Below are 27,963 nucleotides of genomic sequence, written 5' to 3' on the forward strand. Positions count from 1 at the left end.
GCATTCCACTGCTTAGACGTTGTATGCATCAACCAATGGTTGCGTGCCATGTCACTGACTGTGTCATGGATTGACAGATTACTATAACATACTGTATGTTGTAAAATACCTGTCCAGGCGTTGCAAGATCAACTTCGAAGCAGTGCAGTGCAACGCAACCAATCTCTTTTCTTTACATTTCGGAAGGGGAGGGGATATTTGGCGCATGCTTTGGGTGTCACGCCTGCTCCCGCTCTCCCTCTCCCTCTCTGGCGCCAAACTGTCTTCACTACGCACATCGTTGGGCGCACCTGCGCTTCATCTCCGGTTACCATCACTCGCAGCAGGGAATCATTGGACTCACCTGAACCCATTATTTGATTGCCTCCCCTTTATATGTCTGTTGCCTCTGTGTGTTCCCCGTATAATGTCGTTGTGTGCTCCTGTCCTGTTCCATGTCCGTTGGTTTAGTTAAATGTCTACTCCATGTACGTGCTTCCTGTCTCCAGAGTCGAGCCTTACATTGGGGTGCGTTCAGGTCGCTTGAGCGTTTGCTAGATTGCGTTACGCTTTGTACTGAGTGGTATATTTACTCAAAATGCATACAAATACCGTACTTTAAAGAAAACAAACTGTTTTGTGTAACTTCTGTCAAAATTTTAATAAAGAATGCTTAATAGTTTTGTATTGCACACACAACCAACCCCCGGCCCTAATTATTGCACCATATGGATATCTTACTGTAAGCCTATTGGTGAATGCCTGTGAAATATGTTGATTATGGAGACAAACAGCTGGCTGAGACAGGTATAAAAAAAATATATGTTTGGCTTACATGCATTTTACTGTGGATGTTTAACCTATCATGATTCAGAAACAGAGTCAAGTAATTATAGGTTACTAAAAGTAAAAATAACAGATAATAACCATGATTACATATCCCATATAGTATATTCATGCATGAAAACATTAACTGTCAAGGGTTATGTAAAATATTAATATCCTCTCCATTTTATAAACACAAGAATTCATACCCAATTCTGAAAAATATGCTATTTTTCAACCTCTATACATTTCTGTACCTATATAATGAGGACCCATGTCACCAAAATGTAATTCAAAACTTCAATCTATTTAAACGGCCATAGAATAAAGACCCCATCTTCATCCACGTGAACTTGAGGTTCAACGATGCCATTTTTCTGTAAAATAAAATATGTGTTACCGCACAGTGACCCAACATAGGTTTGGAGATGTTATGCCCCCAAAATTAAGCTAATCAATTGAAAGCCAGTAAATTTTGACCCATCGTTTGTGAAATATTGATACAGTAAATCATCAGTATGAGCTCTAGTTGTGCATGTTTCTAAATGGGCTTACCTCTGGTGACTTCGAAGCAGCGCTCGCAGTGGACAGTGCGTCTGTAGACCCACATACTGTCCCCTGCCTTGAGATGGCCCAGGTCACTGCTACACACCTCACACTGAGAACACAGAGACACACAATGTCAGATACTCTCATTAGGCAAAGAAGAAGATCATGATGCATGTGTATTGATTGTTACATCTCAAGGCAGACACAGAGTCCGATAATCTCATTGAGAAGATGGTTGGATGTAATCCAATCAATCAATTATTGGATGTAGTGGTGCAAATGTAACATATTTATATCACAATATTGCAGATCTGATAAGAAGACAGAGGCCTCTGTACACACACTCAGGCATGGATACTAGAATGTAGTATTTCAATAGTTTACCTTAAAGCAGGTAGTGTGGCAGTTGATCTTCATATCCTCCAGCACCATCTTGGGGTCGGAACTCATGGGCTTACGGCAGTAAGAGCACAGGTCTCTCTCCAAAACAGTCCTAGAGGGACTAATCATCACATGGCTGTATGAGAGAGCATGCATGGACCTCATGTAAGGCTAGACTGCATCAGCTAGGGGAGTTATTTTATCAAAACCATCAGCAGCTTTTTATTTGTGGCTAGATAACTATGTCATATGTTGTAACTATGTTATTGGTCTTTTACAACTGTGATATGTAATAACCATAAAATACATGTTTTTGTTTGTACATGTGATGTCATAATCATGTGCACAGTCAGAGGAAAACATGGATATAAATAGCACAGTTTGAAAGCATGATGATCATGACATAGATGACGGGATTCTTGAAAGTTGGGACAATCCTTGTGCTAATGGAATTAGCCCTGGAGCATTATATTGTGCTATAAACAAATATATAGTATATTTGTTTGAAAATGTGTATTACATGTTTAAATAATATAATGTTAGAATGACATAATCAAGGCCTTTAAACACTTGGTGTCTGATGGAGTTGACAATCATTTTATGAAAAAATAAATAATTAGGAGGTTGTTCCTTTATATGGTGTAATCACTAATACTTTGGTTTATCAACAACAACATAAAGTAGAGCTTGTCCTGTCTTTCAGGAATCCCATATGAGATGATATGCATTCCTGCAATCTCACCTTTCAGGAGTAGAATACACCGTCTTGGTGGGTTTTGACATGAGAGAATCGAACAGATCGTCCTCAGCCCGGCTGAAGATGAGAATGGAATCGTTCAAATACAGTTTGTTACATGTATTCTTCAAAATGGATGTTGATGGTGGCCTAGAGGTGGTCTAGTTAATTTGCATGCAAATCACTGCCAGGTAGGAGCCGATTAATACTACCGTACCTGCTGTCCTTGTAGGTAGTAGACGTGGTGTAGACAATGGGGCTGGTGACACTGACACTGGTGTAGTAACATAATATATATTGTCATATAGGTGCACATAAGAAAAATCACAACCATTTACATTTGTCATTCAGCAGACGCTCTTATCCAGAGCGACATACAGTTAGTGCATTCATCTTAAGATAGCTAAGTGGGACAAGCACATTTCAGTCATAGTAAATGTTTTCTCAATAAAGTAGCTATCAGAAAAGTCAAGATAGTAAGGCGGGGAAAAAGTCAAGTGCGAGAGTTCACAAAAGCCTTTTTTGGGTGAGGGGGGTTGGGGTGAGAAGAGGGTGCACTGGGATTATTTAAAATACTCTGAAGAAGTTTTCAAAAGATGAGCAGGTACTCTGCTATCCTAGCTTGAGGGGGAAGCTGGTTCCACCATTGGGCTGCCAGGACAGAGAAGAGCTTGGACTGGGCAAAGCGAGAGCTGCCCTCCCATCTGGGTTTAGGGTTTGAGCATAGTCTGAAGATAAGGAGGGGCAGTTTCTCTTGCTGCTCCGTAGACAAGTACTATGGTCTTGAGGTGGATGCGAGTTTCGACTGGAAGCCAGTGGAGTGTGAAGAAGAGCAGGGTGACATGGGAGAACTTGGGAAGGTTGAACACCAGGTGGGCTACAGCGTTCTGTATGAATTTCAGGGGTTTGATGTGGAGTCCAGCGGAGTCCAGCCAACATCCAGTTGAAGTAGTCCAGACGAGAGATGCCTGTACAATTGCCTTGATTAGGCGCCGCTTCCTGTGTGACGAGGAGGGATGATAGGTCCTCTGGGAAGTTTAGTTTTCCCAAATTTTCGCACAGCTGTCCGCAGACCTTTTCTGTAAGCTCACAATGAGTCACTCAGCTACAGAGCCGGAGGGGAGGGCCGACTAGGCTGGGAGGAAGACAGAGGGAGTCATAGGATACGGAATAGGAGAAATGTGGGGTTGAAGAGGCAGAATCAGGAGACAGGAGGGAGAAGGATTTAGCAGAAGGGAGAGATGGTAAAATAGAAAAGGAGAGAGTAGTGGTAGAGAGAGAGCGAAGATTGCAACAGCGCATGAGCATCTGGGTAGGGGCTGAGTGGCTAGGGTTGGAGGAAAGGGAGACAGAAAAGGAAACAAAATAGTGATCATAGACCTGGAGGGTAGTGAGAGTGAGGGTAGTGAGAGTAGTGGTCGAACAGACTCTAGTAAAGATGAGGTCAAGCGTACTGCCTGCTTTGTGAGTGGCATTGGCTTTGAAACTATGTTTAGTGATAAAGATAAATACAATCCCAGGCATGATGCCATTAATCATTTCATCAGATTAATTTAAAGGGCATTACATACCTGTTGTCTGGCTTGCTGGAGTAGCTTCTACGGGTGTTGGTTGAGGTGTAGTCCTCACTGTGTGTGAGGAAATAGGGTGGGATTGTAGGTTATTTTCAAAGTCTTGTGAGGATTTATGGGCTGTGAAACCCGTCTCTAATAGGTTGTTCTCGAGATGATTGCATTGCAGTCTGCGATAGCAGACTTACTGATTTCCAGTACGTCATCACCTTTCATCCTAAAAAACGAATCATTATTATCTGTACATCAGTCAGTCTGACACCACCTACTGGACGTAGACGTCACTTCATCTTTTAATTTTGATTGAAATTTGGTTGAGTTGTCAACTGTTGTGAATTCAACAAAACATTTCACCATGTCATTGGATTTAGGTTAAAAGTGGGGGGAAACTAAATGCCCTTATACTGATGAATTTTTGCAAATCCATTGAGTGTTCCTCGTGGATTCAATGTCATATAGATTTTTGGGGGTTGAAATGGGATGGAAATAGTGTTGATTGAACCAGTTTTTACTAGAGGTCGACCGATTATGATTTTTCAACACCGATACTGATACCGATTATTATTGGAGGACCATAGAAGCCGATACCGATTAATCTGCTGATTTATTTATTTGTAATAATTACAATTACAACAATACTGAATGAAAACTTATTTTAACTTAGTATAATACATCAATAAAATCAATTTAGCCTCAAGTAAATAATGAAACATGTTCAATTTGGTTTAAATAATGTAAAAACAAAGTGTTGGAGAAGAAAGTAAAAGTGCAATATGTTCCATGTAAAATATGTGCCATGTAAGAAAGCTAACGTTTCAGTTCCTTGCTCAGAACATATGAAAACTGGTGGTTCCTTTTAATATGAGTCTTCAATATTCCCAGATAAGAAGTTTTTGGTTGTAGTTATTATAGGAATTATAGGACTATTTCCCTCTATAGCATTTGTATTTCATTAACCTTTGCCTATTGGATTTTCTTATAGGCACTTTAGTATTGCCAGTGTAACAGTATAGCTTCCGTCCCTCTCCTCGCTCCTCCCTGGGCTCGAACCAGGAACACATCGACAATTAGCGCATGCTAACTAGCTAGCCATTTCACTTTGGTTACACCAGCCTCATCTCGGGAGTTGATAGGCATGAAGTCATAAACAGCGCAATGCTTGACGCACAACGAAGAGATGCTGGCAAAACGCACGAAAGTGCTGTTTGAATTCATGTTTATGCACCTGCTTCTGCCTACCACTCCTCAGTCAGATACTAGTATGCTCAGTCAGATTATATGCAACGCAGGACACGCTAGATAATATCTAGTAATATCATCTACCATGTGTAGTTAACTAGTGATTATGATTGATTGTTTTTTATAAGATAAGTTTAATGCTAGCTAGCAATTTACCTTGGCTTACTGCATTCGCATAACAGACAGCCTCCTTGTGGAGTGCAACGAGAAAGAGGCAGGTCGTTATTGCGTTGGACTAGTTAAAGGTTCCAAGATTGGATCCCCCGAGCTGACAAGGTGAAAATATGTCGTTCTGCCCCTGAACAAGGCAGTTAACCCACTGTTCCTAGTCCGTTATTGAAAATAAGAATGTGTTCTTAATTGACTTGCCTAGTTAAATAAAGATTTTAAAAATATATTTAAAAAAAAAAATAGTCAAATCGGCGCCCAAAAATACCGATTTCCGATTGTTATGAAAACTTGAAATCGGCCCTAATTTATCGGCCAGTCCGATTAATCGGTCGACTTCTAGTTTTTACCCAGTGCGCATTTACCCACATCACAAATTTGATGCTCTCGAACATGCCCATATATTAGTCAGGGGCCATTGTACAGAGCATTTTGTAGTACACTATTCTACAACCATTACCTTGGCTTGGAGCTGATTGTGTAGGAAGAGGACCTGGAAGAGGAGACATCGTCACTCCTACTGTAGGAGCAGTTTGGAATGGGAGACAGAGAACGCGATATTAAGGAAGATGGCTGTGTTATTGTGAAATCTGACTGAAATGACAACAGAAATGTTATAATTTGATGACAATTATCGGTCCAATATGCAATCCCTAGAAAGCTATAGTTAAGTTGCATGAAGGACAGTAACTGTTGATCATATAAGTTGTAAATACAACATTGTTGAAGAAGAATATATCATTAACTACTGGTTCTTGTTTAGAGGTTATTATGTTTACCTGGTGATGGTCTTAGTTGTAGAGGTCGGAGATTTCACAGTTTTGACATCCCTAAATGGAAACAAAGATGGGATACATTTTGGCTACTCACCTCACACACAGATAATGAACCGTTACTGATATTGAGAAGTATTTTGCTGAAATCGATTTGATTAAATCAGTAAAACTTACCCTTTGGGGCTGTCCACAGTGACAAATTCTTTATTGGTGATGGTTGTAGTACTGTAAGTATAAACAATGGAAATGATATGCTCAGTTTGAGTTGATCTACAAATATCACATGATGAAACCAATTTTTATAATCAGAAATGTTATATACTGTGGACCACTTGAGTGTTCGGATGATAATGTTTAGCAAGGGTTCCAAAAATGTAGTAAAGAGGTGAGGTGAGAGGACTACCCTGCTGTGTTCCCCTCGACAAATTTAAAAAAGGAAGCGATCATATTGGATTGGAGTACAATACCTTAACCCACTTGATAAATCCAGGGCCAAAGCAAAACTTTAAGGGTATTTGTCAAAAAGCCCCAGTCCACCCTATCAAATGTCTTCTCTGCATCCAGGTAAAAGGCTGAGTACTATTTTTGACATGAGGTGAAGCACATTTCTAAGTTTGTCTGTGGAGGTTCTACTTTTTACAAACCTGATCTGTGTGAATAATATGAGGCAAAACCTTTTCCAGCCTGGCTAGTACTTTTGAAAGCAAAAAACTCCCTGGGTCAGTGGGGTCTCTATCCTTCTTGAGAATGAATGAAATTAGTGCCTTATTAACAGCGTCAGGTAGCTGCTCCAGTTCCAGAGCTTCTGCCGTGTTAATATAGGAGCTAATACGTCAATGTTCCTCTTGTAATATTCAACCGGCAAGCCGTCTAATCCTGGTGACGTTCCAGACTTCATTGATATGATGGCTGTTCTTATCTCAGATTCTAATATAGGAGCATCCAAATGTTTTATTTGTTCTGGGGACACCCCTGGAAACTCTCTTTGAAAAAAAGGCATTCAATTTAGCTGGGTCTAAGTTACAGTCAGATATACAAAGAGTTGAATAAAAGTCACAAAACACATTGTTATTATATTTTGTACCAGTCAGTACCTCCCCACTTCCATTTTTGATAGCTGGTATTACAAAACTGGCATCTTTTTGTTTCAATTGTCTAACCAATAATTTACCTGCTTTTTCACCACTTTCATAAAAGTTTGTCCTCAGCCGAAACATTGCATATTCAGCCTTTTTGTTATAGATCTCATGTAATTGAATCGTCAGATGACAGACTTTTCAATAGTGACTCATTATTTTTCTTGGATAACTATTTTTCCCAAATATTTAATTTGAGACGAGTATTTCAACTCTATCTTCCCTTTTCTTTCTACTGGTGTGTGCTATTATTTTGCCCGTAAACTTAAGCTTCAGAATTCTCCAACACCGTAATCAATTTGTCAGTGGAAGTAATGTTTGTTTGAAAAAAAACACTTGAGATCTTCGAGGGAAATATTAAATGTTTCATCTTGGAATAAGGACGTATTCATCCTCCATCTAATGCTTTTCTTAGCCATATCAGCCTCAACTACTATAGATAATTCCACTGTTGCGTGGTCAGTCAAAGCAATAACGCCTATTTTACAATCTATCACATCTCTAGTCGTACTCTTGGAAATTAGGAAGTAATCTATCCTGGAATGAGATTTATGGTTATGTGAATGAAATGTATATTCCTTCTCCCTAGGATTTACACGTCACCATATATATCTACCAGACCAAGATCCCTCATTAATAGGTGTATTGCTGCTCTGTTCCTTGGTACAGTTTTACAATAAGTAGTTTCATCAAGGATACCATCTTGAACCTGGTTAAAGTCTCCCGCCACTATTTATTTTTTCATGGCCTTATGGAAAAACCCAGGATCCTTCTTGTTTGGTGCATAAATATTAATACACATAGTAACCTTATTACCATTTACCAGTGCTTCAACACACATCTTTCCTTTCTCATCCTTATGTTGCTTTAACATGACAAAACTCAAATTAAGGCGCCTGTCTCAGTTAGCTGTGTCTTGCACGCTTCTGTGGAGATCCTCATACAGTTTGCCGTTATTCTCGGCTTTCTTAATCAGTCATCCTCCAGCGTTGATATCCAACCCTCTGCTTCATCTAGCCTCTGTAAATACGCCCAATACATCTTCTTGCATATCCATCTGAGATTGCATGACCTGAGGAACATTCGATTTGAGAATGGTGCTGACTCTACCCATTTCTTCCATGGCCTTCTGTAGGGATGATTGCAAGGCCGACAGACAACGAGCTCGGTTCTATGTTCTGCCTGTTCAAGGTCATACTTGCTGAAGTGCTAGCAGCCATGCTAGCCCTTTTAGACGCTGCGCTAGTGATTGTGCTACGTGTACGTGCTGAAGCTGAATTCAACACAGACATTGTTGAAATACTTTGATAAAACAAATAAAAACAACTTTCCCCTCAAAAACAATGATACTAAATTGACTATTTTATCGAACTTTGATGAAATTGGGAGGGTTTTATTGGGAGGCTCCTTTCAGACAGCCACCTTGCTTCGCAGCATCACATGTCTCAATATTGAATAATATAGATCATTCTAGCTTGTACTGAATTCAATGTATTATATTACACAGGTACTGTAGAAGTTTATTGGATTCAACAGACTTCTTAGTGAACCTTTCAAGTTCAATACAGAGTGCAGTATCCTGCAGTATCTGGAATAACATGAACACCTCCCTAAGGGAGACCTTACCTGTCAGGGGAGGAGTAGCGAGCATTCATGGTTGTCGGCAGGAGAGTATCAAAGAGGTCATCCTCGGTCCTGTGAAGATTATAATTATACTGTAATTAGATACATTATTAAATGATGTTCAATGTCAACACCCTTATATCAATTTGAACACCGAAGTCATTATCGTTAGCTAAATGGATTTTTGCACCAAACGTATTTGACAGAAGGGACAATATGAATATAATGGACCAATCCAAGGCCTTCAATTGAAGGTCAGTATGCTTACTTTGAGGAAGTCCGCTTTGGGATAGTGGGGGGTTTCTTGCTGACATCTCTGAATGAAAAGGAATGTGTTTTTAGGGAAATATAGCATTTCATTACGGTTTTGCAAAAGTCGTTCACATTGTGTGTTTGTGTTTATCGCTGCTCAAACTCACCCGGAAGTGTTTTCCTTTTTAGTGGTTTTCAGTGTCACAGTGTCTGTTTTGGAGACACTTGTCGTGCTTGAGAAACATGGGAAAAATGGATCAATATGTTGACCAATATTCATCAATATTCCTACACTAGTTCATTGGTGAATGTGGACACGACCAAATCAAGTATGAGAACGTTTTTTAATCGCCTTCTAAAATCTTAAAAATAATGTGAATGTTTATCTATTGATGAAAAAATTGTTAAGCAAAGATCTTACCTGTCTGGGATCAAGTATTCAGTTTTGACGGATGTTGGTATCAGACTACTGACTAACTGATCCTCAGTCCTGCCAAGACAACAGTAACTCATTTATTATTAACCAGATACTGCATGGATTGAATTGATTATATTGTTTGGGGATTATACAGTATAGCACATGTTACACATCCTATGTTATTGTGTCACTTGTCAAGCCTGATTTTACACGTTGGGGTTGGTCACTTTGACTTCTCGCTCACTTTTGGCTTTGAAGGTGGTGTTCTATGTATGGAATATGTTACTGTTACCGCTACCGTTACCCGTTACCATCGCAGTTACATTACTGTTCCTGTTGCATTGTTACTGTTACTGTTAAATCTCTGCCAGATTTACTACAGCTGGGGAGGGGTTCTAAGCTGACATGTGGAATGGTTTTAAGATGGTCATACAATGGATCATTCAGCTATTTGATTTAGAATTCTAGGACCCCTTTAGGTATAAAAAAAAGTAAACAAATGATTTGATAAAATATTGAATTTGGCCTTCACTACCATAATGCATTGAATAACAAATTCATAAATGGCTAAAACATCTTAAGGACTACGGTTTTGGAGTGTCTGTCCTATATCTAGGAGATATAAGAAAGCTCTGGAAATATATATATATATATATACAATTGGCCCAGCGTCGTCCGGGTTTGGACGGGGTAGGCCGTCATTGTAAATTAGAATTTGATCTTAACTTCTTCGCTCTTTTAATTTTTGGATTAAAAAACGTTCCCGTTTTAAACAAGATATTTTGTCACGAAAAGATGCTTGACTATGCATATAATTGACAGCTTTGGAAAGAAAACACTCTGACGTTTCCAAAACTGCAACGATATCATCTGTGAGTGCCACAGAACTGATGCTACAGGCGAAACCAAGATGAAATTTCAAACAGGAAATGGCCCAGATTTTGAAGGCGCTGTGTTCCAATGTCTCCTTATATGGCTGTGAATGCGCCAGGAATGAGCCTACACTTTCTGTCGTTTCCCCAAGGTGTTTGCAGCATTGTGACGTATTTGTAGGCATATCATTGGAAGATTGACCATAAGAAACTACATTTACCAGGTGCCCGCTTGGTGTCCTCCGTCGAAATTATTGCGTAATCTCCAGCTGCGTGCATTTTTCCATTTGCTTCAGAGGAGAAACCCAACTGCCACGAATGATTTATCATCGAATAGATATGTGAAAAACACCTTGAGGATTGATTCTAAACAACGTTTGCCATGTTTCTGTCGATATTATGGAGTTAATTTGGAAAAAAGTTTGCCGTTGTAATGACTGAATTTTCAGGGTTTTTTCTTAGCCAAACGTGATGAACAAAACGGAGCGATTTCTCCTACACAAATAATCTTTTTGGAAAAACTGAACATTTGCTATCTAACTGAGAGTCTCCTCATTGAAAACATCCGAAGTTCTTCAAAGGTAAATGATTTTATTTGAATGCTTTTCTTGTTTTTGTGAAAATGTTGCCTGCTGAATGCTAGGCTTAATGCTATGCTAGCTATCAATACTCTTACACAAATGCTTGTGTACCTATGGTTGAAAAGCATATTTTGAAAATCTGAGATGACAGTGTTGTTAACAAAAGGCTAAGCTTGTGAGCCAATATATTTATTTCATTTCATTTGCGATTTTCATGAATAGTTAACGTTGCGTTATGGTAATGAGCTTGAGGCTATGATTACGCTCCCGGATACGGGATTGCTCGACGCAAGAAGTTAACTGACTTGCCATGTCAAATAAAGGTTAATTGACTGATGAGTTTCAGAAGAAAGGTCTTTGTTTCTGGCCATCTTGAGCCTGTAATCGAACCCACAAATGCTGATGCTCCACATACTCAACTAGTCTAAAGAAGACCAGTTGTATTGCTTCTTTCATCAGAACAACAGTTTTCAGCTGTGTTAACATAATTGCAAAAAGGGTTTCTAATGATCAAATATCCTTTTAAAATGATCAACTTGGATTAGCTTCACAACGTGCCATTGGAACACAGGAGTGATGATTGCTGATAATGGGCCTCTGTACGCCTATGTAGATATTCCATAAAAAATCTGCAATTTCCAGCTACAATAGTCATTTACAACATTAACAATGTCCACACTGTATTTCTGATCAATTTGATGTGCAAAAAATGCGCTTTTCTTTTTTTTTAAAAAGGGACATTTCTAAGTGACCCCAAATTTTTGAACGGTAGTGTATATATATATACCGTAATTTCCGGACTATAAACCACTACTTTTTTCCCACGCTTTGAACCTCGCGGTTTATACAATGACGCGGCTAATTTATGTATTTTTTCCGCTTTCACAAGATTCATACCGCCAAAAAACTGAGCACCGTCACATAATGTGACGTAAATCGAGCGCGCTCAAACTTCCCGTCATTCTGATTAGGGTAGTCATTTTGTCACCCTCATCATGGCAAAGACACAGAGAAATGCATATGATGCATCTTTCAAGTTGAAGGCGATCGATCTGGCTGTTGGAAAAGGAAATAGAGCTGCTGCACGGGAGTTTGGCCTTAATGAGTCGATGATAAGACGTTGGAAACAGCAGCGTGAGGAAGTGACGCAAAAAGACAACAAAAGCTTTCAGAGGGAGGAAAAGCAGATGGCCCGAAGTAGAAATGAGCTTGAAGACTGGGTCAACACACAGAGAGCAGACGGCCGAGGTGTTTCAACTGTGCAGATCCAACTGAAAGGCAAAACAATCGCCACCGCAATGAAGTTTGAGGATTTTAGAGGTGGACCATTGTGGTGTCTAAGATTTATGAGACGTAAAGCCTGGCCATCAGGGTACGGACGAGTCTGTGTCAGCAGCTCCCTCCCGACTACGAGGAAAAAGTTTCAAACTTCCGCAAATTCACTGATGCAAAGAAAGCGGAGCATTCCATCGGCCCGCACGACATCATAAATATGGATGAGGTTCCTCTGACGTTTGACCTGCCTCTCACTCGGACTGTCAACAGGAAAGGCGAATCATCCGTCACGCTGAAAACAACTGGGCATGAAAAAACGCACTTCACCTGTGTTCTGAGCTGCACGGCATCGGGAGAAAAGCTTCCACCGATGTTGATTTTTAAACGCATGACGATGCCAAAAGAAAAATTTCCAAGAGGAATTGTTGTGAAAGTCAACAAGAAAGGATGGATGACGGAAGGCCTAATGCATGAATGGCATACGGAGTGTTACGGCAAGCGACCGGGAGGATTCTTTCACAAGAACAAGGCATTGCTCATGTTGGACAGCATGATGGCCCACAACACATTCTGTGAAAGAAGCCATCAAGAGGACAAACTCAATTCCAGCTGTTATTCCTGGGGGCACAACAAAGTATTTGCAGCCACTCGACATCAGTGTAAATCGTGCATTTAAGGTGGCGCTCCGTGTTCAGTGGGAGGCTTGGATGACAAGTGGGGAGAAATCCTTGACTAAAACGGGCCGCATGCGAAGAGCAACTTATGGTCAAGTATGCCAGTGGGTCCTGACAGCGTGGAGCATTGTCAAAAAATCCACTATCATCAACGGGTTTCGAAAGGCTGGACTGCTGCGTGTTGAAGAGGGCAGCATGAGCTCAGCGGGGAATTTGCCTCCGGATGAAAGTGACGAGAGCGACAATGAAAACGATCCAACATCGGATGAAGCAATTCTGAGGCTATTCAACTCCGACACCGAAGGAGATGACTTCAGTGGTTTCAGTGCACAGGAGGAGGAAGATAGTGACCAATGACTTTCTTGGTAGGCTACTGTTTACTGCTATTTTTTACATTTTTGTTACAAGCCGTGTTTCATTAAAGCCTATTTATTTTTGTTACAAGCCGTGTTTCATTAAAGCCTATTTATTTTTGTTACAAGCCGTGTTTCGTTAAAGCCTATTTATTTTTGTTACAAGCCGTGTTTCGTTTAAAGGCTGTGTAAAATTAATTTGTTTCAATGTACCGGTAGGCACCTGCGGCTTATAGACATGTGCGGCTTATTTATGTACAAAATACTTTCTTTTTTTTTATTCAGTGGGTGCGGCTTATATTCAGGTGTGCTTAATAGTCCAGAAATTTGGTATATGATTGTGTTTTACACATATTTTACTAATTTTTTGGGGTTAGGCATGAAACTACCTGCATTACATTTTTTTTACTGGTACTGATTACCTTCAGACATTTAGTTTTCGTGAGAATCTCCCCTTTCCACAGTAGGGTCCCAGTAGTTTGTAACCCAAACGGTTCGGACGCTACAAAAAGAAGTTGGCACATCGATGCTACAGACGTTTCATGAGAAGACACATTTTCATGGTCTGACAAACACTGCTGTAGCTTGGCCACCTTCCACCTCACATGCGGAAGGCCACCATAGATGGATGTGGTAGATTGAGACACAGTCCATGCAAAAAACAGATACAGTATCTCTAGATTAAATTGACGGATTTTGATGGGGAATTTCTTATTATGTTACTTAGATTGACGCGCCTGTGCGTCAATAGACTCTAAGGGGGATAATTATTATGTCATTATGAGCCTTGTCAAGACTGATCTTACACTTTGGGGGTGGCCACTTTGACAAAATACAATTACAAAATAATATAAAGATCAAGTGTACCAAAATAAACTACAAAATATATTTATTTAATTTAAATGCAAGTATTTTGTATTAAAAAAATATGTGTATTTTAATTAACAGCAACAACATTCTCAGCATGGCCTTGAAGGTGGTGAGGAGGGTGTCTTATGTAATTCATTTGGACAAATCATGATTTCACAGGTGCTCACATCTTTTGAATTTCGGAAGGGGGCATTTGGCCCATAGACTCACCAAAAACGGGCTGAGAGTTTTTGTTTAGAGTGTTAGAGAGGACACTACTTCGCTTGTCTAACACATCTCCCCCCAGAACTAAATCGTGCATCAAACGCAATTACGCAAGCACTACAGAATGGTACTTCAAAGCTTCACTCAACAAGTTGCATGTCAGTCTACAGCCCTGCTGCCAGCTGTGTCACCAGTCTGCCTACCACTGACATGATAAGACATCCTCTTGGATGCAGCAGGGAAAATAAAATACCACTGGGGGTAAAAAGAAAAAGTATGTGTGCTCGTATATATGTCTCTGTGTGGGAAGCTGCAGCAGGAACATGATATTATGATCAATGGGCCTGTCTGGGTCCTCTGCCAACACAGGTAAACATATTCTCCCTGCAATCCCTCACAGGCCTATCACAAGCTTATCATATATAGCATCATGGTTATTTATAGTACAGGCCATAGATGTTTTAATACGGTGTTGTATTAAGATTACTTAAATTGTCAATTGTACACAAGGTCAAACCAAATTTTGACTTGTCCCAACCCCTCCGAAAGAGGGGGTTTAAGTGCCTTGCTCAAGGGCACAAAATAGCATATAAAATTTTGATACAGCAAGCCTTTGCCAGCTCACTTCCCGAAACATTTTTCCGACCCGGATTCAAACTGGCAACCCTCCCGTTCCTTGCTCGCCTCTCTAACCACTAGACTATCTGCCACCCCTATTTTCAAAGGGTGCGGTTTTACCCTTTTCTGGAGCTGAAGACTCGGTCGGTGAAGCTCTCAGTGTTGGTGGTGGGAGATTTCACAACTGGGGATCTGTAAACAGAACCAAGAATGTTTATGTACATCCTTTGATGGGGAATAGTAAAGATAAACCAGGTGTGTGTAAATGCCATACCTGCTCACACGCTGGCTTGTGGAGATGGTAGTCTCAGTAGTTGTTCCACCTTTGGTGGTGGTAGTTGTTGTGGTGCTGAAGGAATGAATTCAACAGAATATCAAAACATTAAAATGGTACTGTGTCACCTTTGATAGCAATACGTTTATAAAGGTGGTGAATAAACTTGGCCACGGCTCCCTTGCATAATAGATGACTAGCTTGCCCCCCCCCACTCCAAAAAAAAGGAAAAATTGAAACAGAATAAAAGCACTCACATTTTTTAAGTGTAAAACTAATGATCTACCTTGTTTTCTTAGGTTCCTCTGTGACTGTTGTTTTAGAGACAGTGGTTCTGTAATGACATTACATTAGTAGAGGCTGAATATGAGACATTTCATGGACAATACATTTTATTACACAAACTATTCAGTGCACAAGCACAACTGGAATTCATTATAATATAGGGTCACCTACGTCTTGAGACAATCTGACTTTGGTGGTGAGGTACTATAACAAACAAAAGACAGCATTTGGAGATAATCTCTTTCACAACATCTAAATATCCACTTACAAAACAATTCTGTTCATATTCGAACATTACCTTTTTGTGTAGGATGTGCTAGTACGTCCATAAGTTGAAGGCAGGGTGCTACATCAAAAGGGGAAATTCCATTTTATTAACAATAATATAACTGCTAACTGAGTGGACAAAATTTGGGCATGGGTGTCATAATTGTGTAATTTTCTGGTTAGAATCTGTTTTTCTGGTTAAAGTGATGTCAGCTAACCAGATTGATTATAACCAGGTAAAGACATATTTTTCGAGTTTACAACCTGACCATTGCGTATTTTCATGCAATTTTGTCTACTGGGAACATATTACTGCAACAAGTAAAGGTGTGAGTTCTGTAAAGGAGGAGAAAAGCCTACTGACCTGCCCTTGCTCAATTCATCCTGACTCCCACCAAATCTGCAATCAGATGACTTTTAGAGTGCAATGTCATCAGTCAGTGTAAGTATTCACCCCCCTTGGATTTTTTTTGGCATTACAAAGTGGGATTGAAATGGATTTATTTGTGATGTATTTATATAAATAATTAAATAACTGTTTACAAATGAATACAAAATGTATAACTAAAATGTCTTGGTTATGTAAGTATTCACCCCCCTTGTTATGGCAAGCCTAAATAAGTTTAGGAGTCAAAATGTGCTTAACAAATCATATAATAAGTTGCATAGACTCACTCTGTATAATAATAAAGGGGTTAACATGAGTTTTGAATGACTACCTCATCTCTGTACCCCACACATACAATTATCTGTAAGGTCCCTCGGTTGAGCAGTGTATTTAAAGCACAGATTCAACCTCAAAGACCAGGGAGCTTTTCCAATGCCTCACAAAGAAGGGCACCGATAAAAAAAATACAAATTAAAAAGCAGAGACTGAATATCCCTTTGAGCATGGTATTAGTTAGGCTTTAGATGGTGTACCAATACAGCCTGTCAATACAGAGATACAAGAGTTCCTCCTAACTGAGTTGATGCAGAGGAAGGAAACTGCTCAGGAATTCCACCATAAGGCCAATGGTGATTTTAAAATAGTTACAGAGTTTAATGGCTGTGATAGGAGAAAAACAACATTGTAGTTACTCCACAATACCAACCTAAAGGACTAAGTGAAAAGAAGGAAGCCAATACAGAATAAAAAATATTCCAAAACATGCATCGTGTTTGCAACAACGCACTAAAGTAATTCTCCAAGACATCACTGAGTACCACTCCCCATATTTTCAAGCATGTTTATGGCTGCATCATTTATTTATTTTTTATTTATTTAACTTTTTGGATTATGTATGTATTTTTGGGTATTACTGCACTGTTAGAGCTAGAAACATAACCATTTCACTGCCCCTGTGATAGCATCTGCAAATCTACAGTTCAAGACGGAAGTTTACATACACTTATGTTGAAGTCATTAAAACTTGTTTTTCAACCACTCCAAAAATGTCTTCTTAATTAACAAACTATAGTTTTGGCAAGTCGGTTACGACATCTACTTTGTGCATGACACAAGCCATTTTTCCAACATACGTTTACAGACAGATTATTTCACCTATAATTCACTGTATCAAAATTCCAGTGGGTCAGACGTTTACATACACTAAGTTGACTGGGCCTTTAAACAGCTTGGAAAATTCCAGAAAATGATGTCATGACTTTAGAAGCTTCTGATAGGCTAATTGACATAATTTGAGTCAATTGGAGTTGTACCTGTGGATGGATTTCAAGGCCTACCTTCAAACTCAGTGCCTCTATGCATGACATAATGGGAAAATCAAAAGAAATCAGCTAAAACCTCTGGTTCATCCTTGGGAGCAGTTTCCAAATGCCTGAAGGCACTACGTTCACCTGTACAAGCAATAGTATGGAAGTATAAACACCATGGGACCACGCAGCCGTCATACCGCTCAGGAAGGAGATGCGTTCTGTCTCCTAGAGATTAACGTACTTGGGTGCGAAAAGTGCAAATCAATCCCAGAACAACAGCAAAGGACCTTGTGAAGATGCTGGAGGAAACAGGTACAGAAATATCTATATCCACAGTAAAACAAGTCCTATATCAACAAGGAAGAATCCACTGCTCCAAAATCGCCATAAAAAAAGCCAGACTACGGTTTGCAACTGCACATGGGGACAAAGATCGTACTTTTTGGAGAAATGAAGAAACAAAAATAGAACTGTTTGGCCATCATGACCATTGTTATGTTTGGAGGAAAAAGGGGGAGGCTTGTAAGCCGAAGGACACCATCCCAACCGTGAAGCACGGTGGTGGCAGTATCATGTTGTGGGGGTGCTTTGCTGCAGGAGGGACTGGTGCACTTCACAAAATAGATGGCATCATGAGGTAGGAAAATTGTGTGGATATATTGAAGCAACATTTCATGACATCAGTCAGGAAGTTAAAGCTTGGTCGCAAATGGGTCTTCCAAATGGACAATGGCCCCAAGCATACTTCCAAAGTTGTGACAAAATGGCTTAAGGACAGCAAAGTCAAGGTATTGGTGTGGCCATCACAAAGCCCTGACCTCAATCCGATAGAAAATGTGTGGGCAGAACTGAAAAAGAGTGTGCGAGCAAGGAGGCCAAGAAACCTGACTCAGTGACACCAGCTCTGTCAGGAGGAATGGGCCATAATTCACCCAACTTATTCTGGGAAGCTTGTGGAAAGCTACCTGAAATGTTTGACCCAAGTTAAACAATTTAAAGGCAATGCTACCAAATACTAATTGAGTGTATGTAAACTTATGACCCACTGGGAATGTGATCAAAGAAATAAAAGCTGAAATAAATCATTCTCTCCACTATTATTCTGACATTTCACATTCTTAAAATAAAGTGGTGATCCTAACTGACCTAAGACAGGGAATTTTTATTTGAACTAAATGTTAGGAATTGTGAAAAACTAAGTTTAAATGTATTTGGCTAAGGAGTATGTAAACTTCCAACTTCAACTGTATGCACAAGACCATGTTATGGGAATGCTTTCATCGGCAAGAACTGGGGAGTTTGTACAGGATAAAAAATAAACCGAATGGAGCTAAATACAGGCAAACTCCTAGAGGAAACCTAGTTCAGTCTGCTTTCTACCAGACGCTGGGAGACAAATGAACCTTTTAGCAGGACAATAATCTAAAACACAAGGCCAAATCTAAACTCAGCAAAAAAAGAAACATCCCTTTTTCAGGACCCTGTCTTTCAAAGATAATTCGTAAAAATCCAAATAACTTCACAGATCTTCATTGTAAAGGGTTTCAACACAGTTTCCCATGCTTGTTTAATGAACCATAAACAATTAATGAACATGCACCTGTGGAACGGTCGTTAAGACACTAACAGCATACAGACGGTAGGCAATTAAGGTCACAGTTATGAAAACTTAGGACACTAAAGAGGCCTTTCTACTGACTCTGAAAAACACCAAAAGAAAGATTCCCAGGGTCCCTGCTCATCTGCGTGAATGTGCCTTAGGCATGCTGCAAGGAGGCATGAGGACCGCAGAAGTGGCCAGGGCAATAAATTGCAATGTCCGTACTGTGAGATGCCTAAGACAGTGCTACAGGGAGACAGGACTGACAGCTGATCATCCTCGCAGTGGCAGACCATGTGTAACAACACCTGCACAGGATCGGTACATCCGAACATCACACCTGCGGGACAGGTACAGGATGGCAACAACAACTGCCCGAGGTACACCAGGAACGCACAATCCCTCCATCAGTGCTCAGACTGTCCGCAATAGGGTGAGAGAGGCTGGCCTGAGGGCTTGTAGGCCTGTTGTAAGGCAGGTCCTCACCAGACATCACCGGCAACAACGTCATCTATGGGCACAAACCCACCGTCGCTGGACCAGACAGGACTGGCAAAAAGTTCTCTTCACTGACAAGTCGCGGTTTTGTCTCACCTGGGGTGATGGTTGGATTCGCGTTTATCGTCGAAGGAATGAGCATTACACCGAGGCCTGTACTCTGGAGTGGGATCGATTTGGAGGTGGAGGGTCCGTCATGATCTGGGGCGGTATGTCACAGCATCATCGGACTGAGCTTGTTGTCATATCAATCTCCAAGCTGAGCTGAGCTTGTTGTTGTATTCAATCTCCAAGCTGTGCGTTACAGGGAAGACATCCTCCTCCCTCATGTGGTACCCTTCCTGCAGGCTCATCCTGGCATGACCCTCCAGCATGACAATGCCACCAGCCATACTGCTCGTTCTGTGCGTGACTTCCTGCACGACAGGAATGTCAGTGTTTTGCCATGGCCAGCGAAGAGCCCGGATCTCAATCACCTGAGCACGTCTGGGACCTGTTGGATTGGAGGGTGAGGGCTAGGGCCATTCCTCCCAGAAATGTCCGGGAACTTGCAGGGGCCTTGGTGGAAGAGTGGGGTAACATCTCACAGCAAGAACGTGCAAATCTGGTGCACTCCATGAGGAGGATACGCACTGCAGGACTTAATGCAGCTGGTGGCCACACCAGATACTGACTGTTACTTTTGATTTTGACACCCCCCCCCCTCCATTTTGTTCAGAGCGTTTCTTTTTTTGCTGAGTTTATATTGCAGATCCTTACCAAGAAGACAGTGAATTCTCCAGAGTGGCCTCACAAATTTGACTGAAATCTGTGTAAAAATCTATGGCAAGACTTGAAAATGGCTGTTTAACAATGATCAACAACCAACTTGACAGAGCATAAATAACTTTAAAAAGAATAATGGCCAAATATTGTACAATGCAAGCTTACCCAAAAAGACTCACAGCCATAATCGCTGCTGGGATATTGACTGTGGGGGTGAATACTTACGAATCAATATATATATTAGTGTTTTATTTTTCCTGAATACATATTTTTTAGCAATTTTCTTCCACTTTGACATTACAGAGTATTTTGTGTAGATCGTTGACAAAAACGTATAATTAAATCTATTTTAATCTCACTTTGTAACAAAATAAAATATGAAGAAATCCAAGGGGAGTGAATATTTATGATATGCACTTTAGGTATAGGACACATATTGGTTTCTGAGGAGGATGACAGTGTGTGTTGTACAGTGATATTGATACCTCTTCTTTAGTGCCTCTACGGAGGACAATGTCTTGGTGGTTGTCGTTTGAGGGGATTTTGAGTCTGCAGGCTCAGCACTGTGAATGAATATGTTTGTTAAAACCATAGGTCAAAGAGAGCTACTATGATTATATTGAACCTTGGATAATAACACTCATGATGTAGTAAGTAGACCACAATCTTTCAGTAATGAGCAGATGTTTTCATTTCATTATCTCGAAGGAGGCTGCTGTTTTTTCGGTAAGTATTCATGAAAGATCCATGAAAAGGTGTATTATTAGAGTGCTTCGGGTTTTCATGGATCTATATACAAGTTGAAGCCAAGATGAGGAGATAATTTTGCACGCCCAATTTTTCAGTTTTTGATTTGTTAAAAAAGTTTGAAATATCCAATAAATGTCGTTCCACTTCATGATTGTGTCCCACTTGTTGTTGATTCTTCACAAAAAAATACAGTTTTATATCTTTATGTTTGAAGCCTGAAATGTGGCAAAAGGTCGCAAAGTTCAAGGGGGCCGAATACTTTCGCAAGGCACTGTATATGAGGGAAGGGACTTCGGGAGATACAGTATCAGGAAATAAGAATCTTTACCTGTCAAGAGCCTCATTGGAACGGTATTTGTTCAGAACCACTCTGCCAAAGTTTGGATCCTGGCTAAATGAGAGAAAAGAAGAGGACATGTTGAGAGGCAGTTTCTTGTTATTTGAGCAACCACTACTAATATTTTTTTTATTTAACAGTAATGACACAGCAGCCATGTTTAGTCACATCCTAAACTTCTACCACACCCTACAGTAATGTTCCATTCAGATGATCGGTGGAGGTGTGTGTGTGTGGTTTGTATGTTTGTTCGTGTGGTGTGTTTGTTGTGTGATGCCAGTGTCTCACTCGACTGCTTCGTCCTGATCTGCGTTGCTCCTGATCCAACTTCTGTCCTTTAGCAGAGAAGTCTTCTTCTTGGGGTCCTCAATCGCCTGGCTGGGACTGCTGCTCTTAGCTACAACCATCACAACACCACACACAGACACACAACACTGACAAACTGACCTATACATTGATCTTATATAAAATATTGCAATTGACTGAACAAAAGCAGTACTGCATAATAATGACAGAATTATCACTATTGAAAGTGCATAACTATTACTGTTGTCCTATTAGTACATCTAACTCAGGGACAGTCTTTGTCTTTCACCTGATCCAGTCATTCTGGTTACTCAACACCGGTTACAATGCTGACCCCTTTGTGAGGTTATGACACTGTGAAACCGCACCCTCTGTCAAAATCCACCGAGGAGTTAAGTACTCTTACCCGCCCCTAATATTTAACCAGTGTCATTGCTGTTCAGTCCTCACACAATGGCCATTCTGCTTTTGCTCCATTAACAAAGCTTAGGGGTGGATTGGGACACAAAACATGGCTGAATGAATGGACAAATGGAGGAGTGAACACTGGGTGTATAAGAACAGTAAAAACAGACAGCCTTTGTGAAAGTCATGTCTACCTCATTGCTGTTAGGAATGTGAAATTCCAGCTATGTGGCACGGATAATGCTCATATGCTGTGTTATTCTGTATACAGTGCCTAGCAAAAGTCTACAGCTTGCACAGTTTTCACATTTTGCTTCTTTAAATTTTAATCTAGAAAGTTATTACACTGGGATTTTTTTTCCACAGCCTACTCCACAGTTATAGAAATGTTCTGCAATTAATACAAAATTTAAAACAAAGAAGTCTTGATTGCAAAAGTCTCCAAACCCCTTGTGGCACACCTAAATAAGTTCAGGTAAAAATATGTTCATGGAAAATCCCACAAATTGTTGAATGAGGTCCATTCGTTTGCAAAATAAGTGGTTCTCATTATTTAAGACTAACTTCCCCTGTCTCTGTAAAGTGTAAAGTCCCTCAGTTGGATAGTGCATTTTAAACAATGATTTAACCTCAGAGCCACCAATGATCTTTAGAAGCATGTCTGGGATGCATTTTTCAGACAGGCATAGATCAGGGGAGGTTACGAAATAATTCCAAGTCACCGAATATCCCTTTGAGTATTTGTCAAGTATGGTAATTCATCTGTGGATGGTGTATCATATCACCCAGACACTGCAAAGATATGGCCATCCTTCCTAAGTGAGCTGTGAGGGAGAATGGAAACTACTCAGAGATATCACTATGATGCTTATAGGTCCAATGCAGATGTTTTTATCTCAATTTCAAATATTATTTCTGGGTAACAATTAAGTAATTAAGTTATTGTGATTGTTTTAAATTAATATGGTCAAAAAGAAACAAAAATAGCTTTTTAGCAATGAGTAATGAGCCATTTCACAACCAAGAATTTTGCTATATATATATATATATATATATATTTTTTTTAAGTTAACTTAAAAAAAATGTGAAGTAGGTCGTGTACATCAGTAGTGGGAAAATATTGATTTAACCCTTTTCATATTAAAATTGAAGGCAGCAAAATGTGAAAATTGTGCAAGGGGTGTGTAGACTTTCCCTAGGCACATAGTTACTTACCGGTACTGGTAGAATAAGACCTCTTGGAGTAGGAATAAGACATGTTGATATTGTCACGTTTGTTGAATCTGGAAAAAAGGGAAATATTCTAAATTCAGTAACCATCATTCATCCACAGGGTGGTGCTATTGGTCACAATGCTGTTACTGTATGACAATAAGGAGCTGTGTTCAAGAACAAGGTAAGCCACTCTACTGGGGTAATATATACATTCAGAGAAACTATACCATTGAGGTGACCAGGACATGTCACCTGTCATCTTATGTAACAACTGTGTTGTTATAGAGAAATATATCCAACTTCTACACAAAACCCTAAGTCTTTAGGGTTATATTTTTTTTAAATGTATTTCCCATCCTAAATCAGCTATTATGACAGCTGACTTGCTTTAAAAAAAAATACCATCTTGATAACATTGTCCTACATGTAGGAGTAGTAACACCAATGACGGTAACACCAATGAGGGGGGTCACAGGTACAGAAATGATCAAAGAAATGCATACAAAGATTAAGTTAACCAAAACCATTAGCCTAGCCCTCAGTCCCCATCCTCCCTTCCCACCCAGAAACCATGTTTCCCATGTTGATAGATTGAGAGATTCAAGGGGCTATCATCGATAAGTAACATAATAGATGCAAAGCATTGAATATTTAAATTCATGCACTTCAAAATGAATTTTGTAAGCCCCAGAAGCATTCAACTGCAGGGCACTCCCACATCATATGACGGAATGTGCCTACCTGATTTAGGGGACACAGTGAACAGTTGGGAGTTGGGGCCAATTTCATTGTAAAACATTTCCTTGGTGTTAAATAGTCTGTGAACAAATTTAAAATATATAAATTGGTGATTCGGATTACGGGATGCCATGGTCATATTTTTCCATATTCTGTTCCAGTTAAAGGATTGTTTAGATTCAATTAGATCTGTAGACCATACTTTTTTAATGGCTAACTTTCCAAAAGTTGTTTATATATTATAGAGATCAGTCCTTTCAGGAGACATCATTGGATGCTTCAGTAGTTTATTTATTTATTAACTTTTATTTAATCTAGGGAAACCAATTAAGACCAGGGTCTCATTTTCACTGGTGCCCTGAGGACATATAATTGAAAAATAAACTACACGATACAAGATAGAATAACAAGATACAATAACAAGTAACAAGTACATTACATTAGAACATCACAAACATCACAGGCATCATAAACAAACTATTCAAGTCATCAATCAAAACAATTCACACCTCGGTGATCTGATTTATCATCAGGGTTTTAAAACTGCCCTAATGGCAACAGGGAATTCAAATGTAATTCACTTTGTAAGTGATTCCAAAAACGTGGAATGTTAAAACTAAAAGCGGATTTACCTAGTGTGGTGGAGGACCAGACAAACTTTGGATACAGTGGCGCGTATTAAGCTATCACCTGTGATAAAGCCAAGGATGTTATGGTACATGGCATCCAAAGGTTTAAGAGTCGTGGCTGTTTCATTCCGATAAATGGTGTCCCCGTAGTCAAGAACTGGCAGGATGTCACGCCCTGACCTTAGAGAGCCTTTTTATTTCTCTATTTGGTTAGGTCCGGGTGTGAGTTGGGTGGGCATTCTAGTTTTTCTATTTATTTGTTGGCTGGGTATGGTTCCCAATCAGAGGTAGCTGTCTATCATTGTCTCTGATTGGGGATCATACTTAGGCAGCCCTTTTTCCTTGTTTTTGAATAGTTGCTGTCTAGCCCTGCAGAACTTTACGTTCAGTTTTGTATTTTGTTGTTTTGTCAGAGTTCAGTATTAAAAATCATGAACACTTTCCACGCTACGCTTTGGTCTCATTCATCTAATGACGGACGTAACACAGGAAAGTTTCCTGTACAATCTGCCTCCTACTGTTCAGGGAGAGGCATTATCTATTTCTACATAGCCTGGTCAGCCTTAGAGGCAATAGCGTACAAAACAGTGTCATCTGCATATAGATTAATGTAACAGATTTTTGCAGATAGACCAATATTATTTATATAAATAGTAAAGAGGACAGGTCCCAAAATCAACCCCCATGGGACACCTTTAGTAATATCAAGGTAATTTGACTTGACACCATCAGAAAGCACACACTGTGTCCAATCTGACAAATAGTTCCCAAACCACTTGCAAGACGCCTGGTCGAGGCCCATTTCAGACAATCTTTGAATGACCAGGTGATGGTCAACAGTATCAAAGGCCTTGGATCGGTCTATAAAAATGGCATCACAGTGATTCCTATGATCTAAGCAATTTTATATAAAATTTAAGACAAGCATAGCAGCTGAAACGGTTCTATGTCCAGATCTAAAACAGACTGGTAACAATATCATTTGAAGTTAAAAAAGTTTGCCAGTGATTCTAATATTTTTGTAAGGCAAGATAGTGTAGAAACTGGACGGTAGTTATCTAGGTCAGAAGGATCCCCACCTTAGTAAAGGGAGAGGACATGTTCCGCCTTCCAGATCTTAGGGACCCGGAAGCAATGTTTAAATAAAAAACGCGCGTCCAAGGTTCTCCAATGAGGGGGGAAGAAAGCTGCAGTAGAAAGGGATCAAGCAAATCAGTTACCAAGATCAGGGTCATTTTGTCACATTTCAGATCATTGAGGATTTTCATAAACGGGTTGCAAATGGGATGCAAATGTCACTCCAATTCAAGAATGACCCAGAGACAATGGACATTTTTCATTTTGCTGTAACATGACGCAGCCCAACGACACAACACCCACACACGACAGACCAAACTATCTTTCTGTACTGTAGTATGTCGACATAGGCAGAATTTGCTCTTCAGATAACAACCCTTGTCCACATTATGTTGTTGTACCAACAGTGCCAACTGCCAGTGCTCTCTAATCCCTGACTCACCAGTTAAGCCCGCAAACCTGTCTGTCTTGCTCTGCCCCCAAAGAGTGAGATACAGACACACCCTCAACGACACACCTTTCCTATACACACCTTTGAAAGTAGAACACAGAGCTGCACATAAGCAACATTCCTCGGGCCATTCATGATAAGGAGTATACTCTCTCCCACTAACACCCACATTATTCGGTGCGAACACAACCTTGACAAAACATTAGCAAGCCTTTCATTAGCAGGCCTGAGTATCTGAGCTGGGAAGTACAGTATCTGCCCAGAGCCATATAATTCTCTATATATGGCTCTGTATCTGCCTATAGAGCAGGAATATAAATAAAATAAAAATAATTTTAATCTTTTTTAACCACTAATTATTGAATAGTGATTGATGGATTGGTTATTGTAACTCATACAGCTAATGTCAATCTAGAGGTGGCACTGAGATCCAGAGTAGATCATGTTGTGTTACTCATTTCTAATGCATAATCAGTTTGATTCCTAGCAAAGGACTCCAGCTGTGCTTCATAACTTTAGACAGAAAAAGTATCCTGCTTGTGCTGTGTTGCCAACTCATATGGTGATTGTCATGCCTGGCAAGACAGTATCACAGACAGATCAGGGACCAGGTCACAAAGAATGCTCTAACTCTGTCATATCCCTGTTGCCTCCCATTCTACATTTTACATGAGGTAAGAGCAGTCTGCTGCTATGATTTGAGATTGATTAACAGCTCACATTATGAATACAGAGTTTTTTTTAAAGCATTGCAATAGGCATTATCTACAGATGATTTTAAGAAATTAGACTATATTTTCAAATTTCATGTCAATGTAAAAAATATGTACATATCATTATGTATAGTCAGTATATAAGATCCTATTCATGACAGAATTCTCATAACCCATTTAAAAGCTCTGACAAATACATTCACACATGCAGATAATTTTGTGAACATATTCATTCAATACATTCTATTCTTACTCATTCAATACAACATACTTTTGTTTCATAGCACATTATCTTAATTAACACAACAGCCTATGTTACAACGAACAACATACATTCAAATCTTCTCTGATATGAGAAATACGAAAAACGAAACATAAGTTTGTCTTTACATACCTCTAGCCTTCTTATGATACTAAATCAAAAACACTGACTTTGCGTATATGATCTGGCAGAGAGACAGGCTACATACCCCTGGAAGCTGAAAGCTGGTCCACTCACCCAACAGATATTCAAAAGTTTTACTAGCGCCTAGGTACTCTTACAAGTCTATCAGTCACTAGTTTAGTCACTTGTTATTACACCTTTCTTTATTCTCTATCCATGTTTTTAACCTCCAGGGAGGGGACACCAAACTGGCCAATGGCACCCGAAGGTGTGGCCTCAGAGACATCTCTCTTTCTCTCTCTCTCTTTCTTTCGTCATCTTCGCACTCCACTGATTGCTGTATGTATTGTTTGGGGTTTCACAGAGAATGGAATCAGCTAGGTGGAGTAGAGTAGGAGGGACACCTCTAAGGTCACCAGTTTTTGCTTCAACAGGAATGTATGAGAAGCACAGCCCTACAGTGGATGTGC

General features: G+C 39.9%; 1 protein-coding gene across 6 annotated transcripts; it reads right to left on the minus strand.

Annotated features, from left to right (window-relative positions):
- Positions 1–625: 625 nt before the first annotated feature.
- scel (sciellin) lies at positions 626–27,723 on the minus strand. 6 transcript variants are annotated; one of them, XM_024388604.2, is made up of 26 exons: positions 27,579–27,685; positions 25,947–26,054; positions 24,242–24,318; positions 23,501–23,568; positions 21,863–21,971; positions 21,566–21,628; positions 20,973–21,050; positions 16,291–16,326; positions 15,958–16,005; positions 15,831–15,863; positions 15,661–15,708; positions 15,375–15,449; positions 15,221–15,292; positions 9,657–9,725; positions 9,403–9,468; positions 9,252–9,299; positions 8,987–9,055; positions 6,399–6,449; positions 6,228–6,278; positions 5,909–5,968; positions 4,042–4,098; positions 2,688–2,744; positions 2,477–2,548; positions 1,738–1,855; positions 1,360–1,462; positions 626–1,181 (listed from the first exon to the last, which is right to left on the minus strand). In XM_024388604.2, the coding sequence occupies exons 4-26, from the start codon at positions 23,541–23,543 to the stop codon at positions 1,165–1,167; spliced, it is 1,443 nt and encodes a 480-aa protein (XP_024244372.1). In that variant the 5' UTR covers positions 23,544–23,568; positions 24,242–24,318; positions 25,947–26,054; positions 27,579–27,685; the 3' UTR covers positions 626–1,164. The 6 variants fall into 6 exon arrangements, with proteins under 6 accessions (XP_024244372.1, XP_024244373.1, XP_024244374.1 ...); XM_024388605.2 differs by lacking the exon at positions 25,947–26,054 and having other exon boundaries at positions 27,579–27,704; XM_024388606.2 differs by lacking the exon at positions 24,242–24,318.
- Between the last annotated feature and the right edge of the window lie 240 nt (positions 27,724–27,963).

Source organism: Oncorhynchus tshawytscha, linkage group LG26 (genome assembly GCF_018296145.1).
Source record: "Oncorhynchus tshawytscha isolate Ot180627B linkage group LG26, Otsh_v2.0, whole genome shotgun sequence".
Classification (NCBI taxonomy): domain Eukaryota; kingdom Metazoa; phylum Chordata; class Actinopteri; order Salmoniformes; family Salmonidae; genus Oncorhynchus; species Oncorhynchus tshawytscha.

What these genes read in the sequence shown, in the direction of transcription:
- scel (XM_024388603.2), bottom strand. Translation starts at nt 23,543, where the DNA reads ATGTCTTATTCCTACTCCAAGAGGTCTTATTCTACCAGTACCG. An exon ending in GTCTTCAGCTCCAGAAAAGG is followed by an intron (nt 9,726 to 15,220) that starts GTAAAACCGCAC and finishes TTGTCTTGGCAG; the next exon opens with GACTGAGGATCAGTTAGTCA. An exon ending in AAAAAGGAAAACACTTCCGG is followed by an intron (nt 9,300 to 9,402) that starts GTGAGTTTGAGC and finishes CTTTTCATTCAG; the next exon opens with AGATGTCAGCAAGAAACCCC.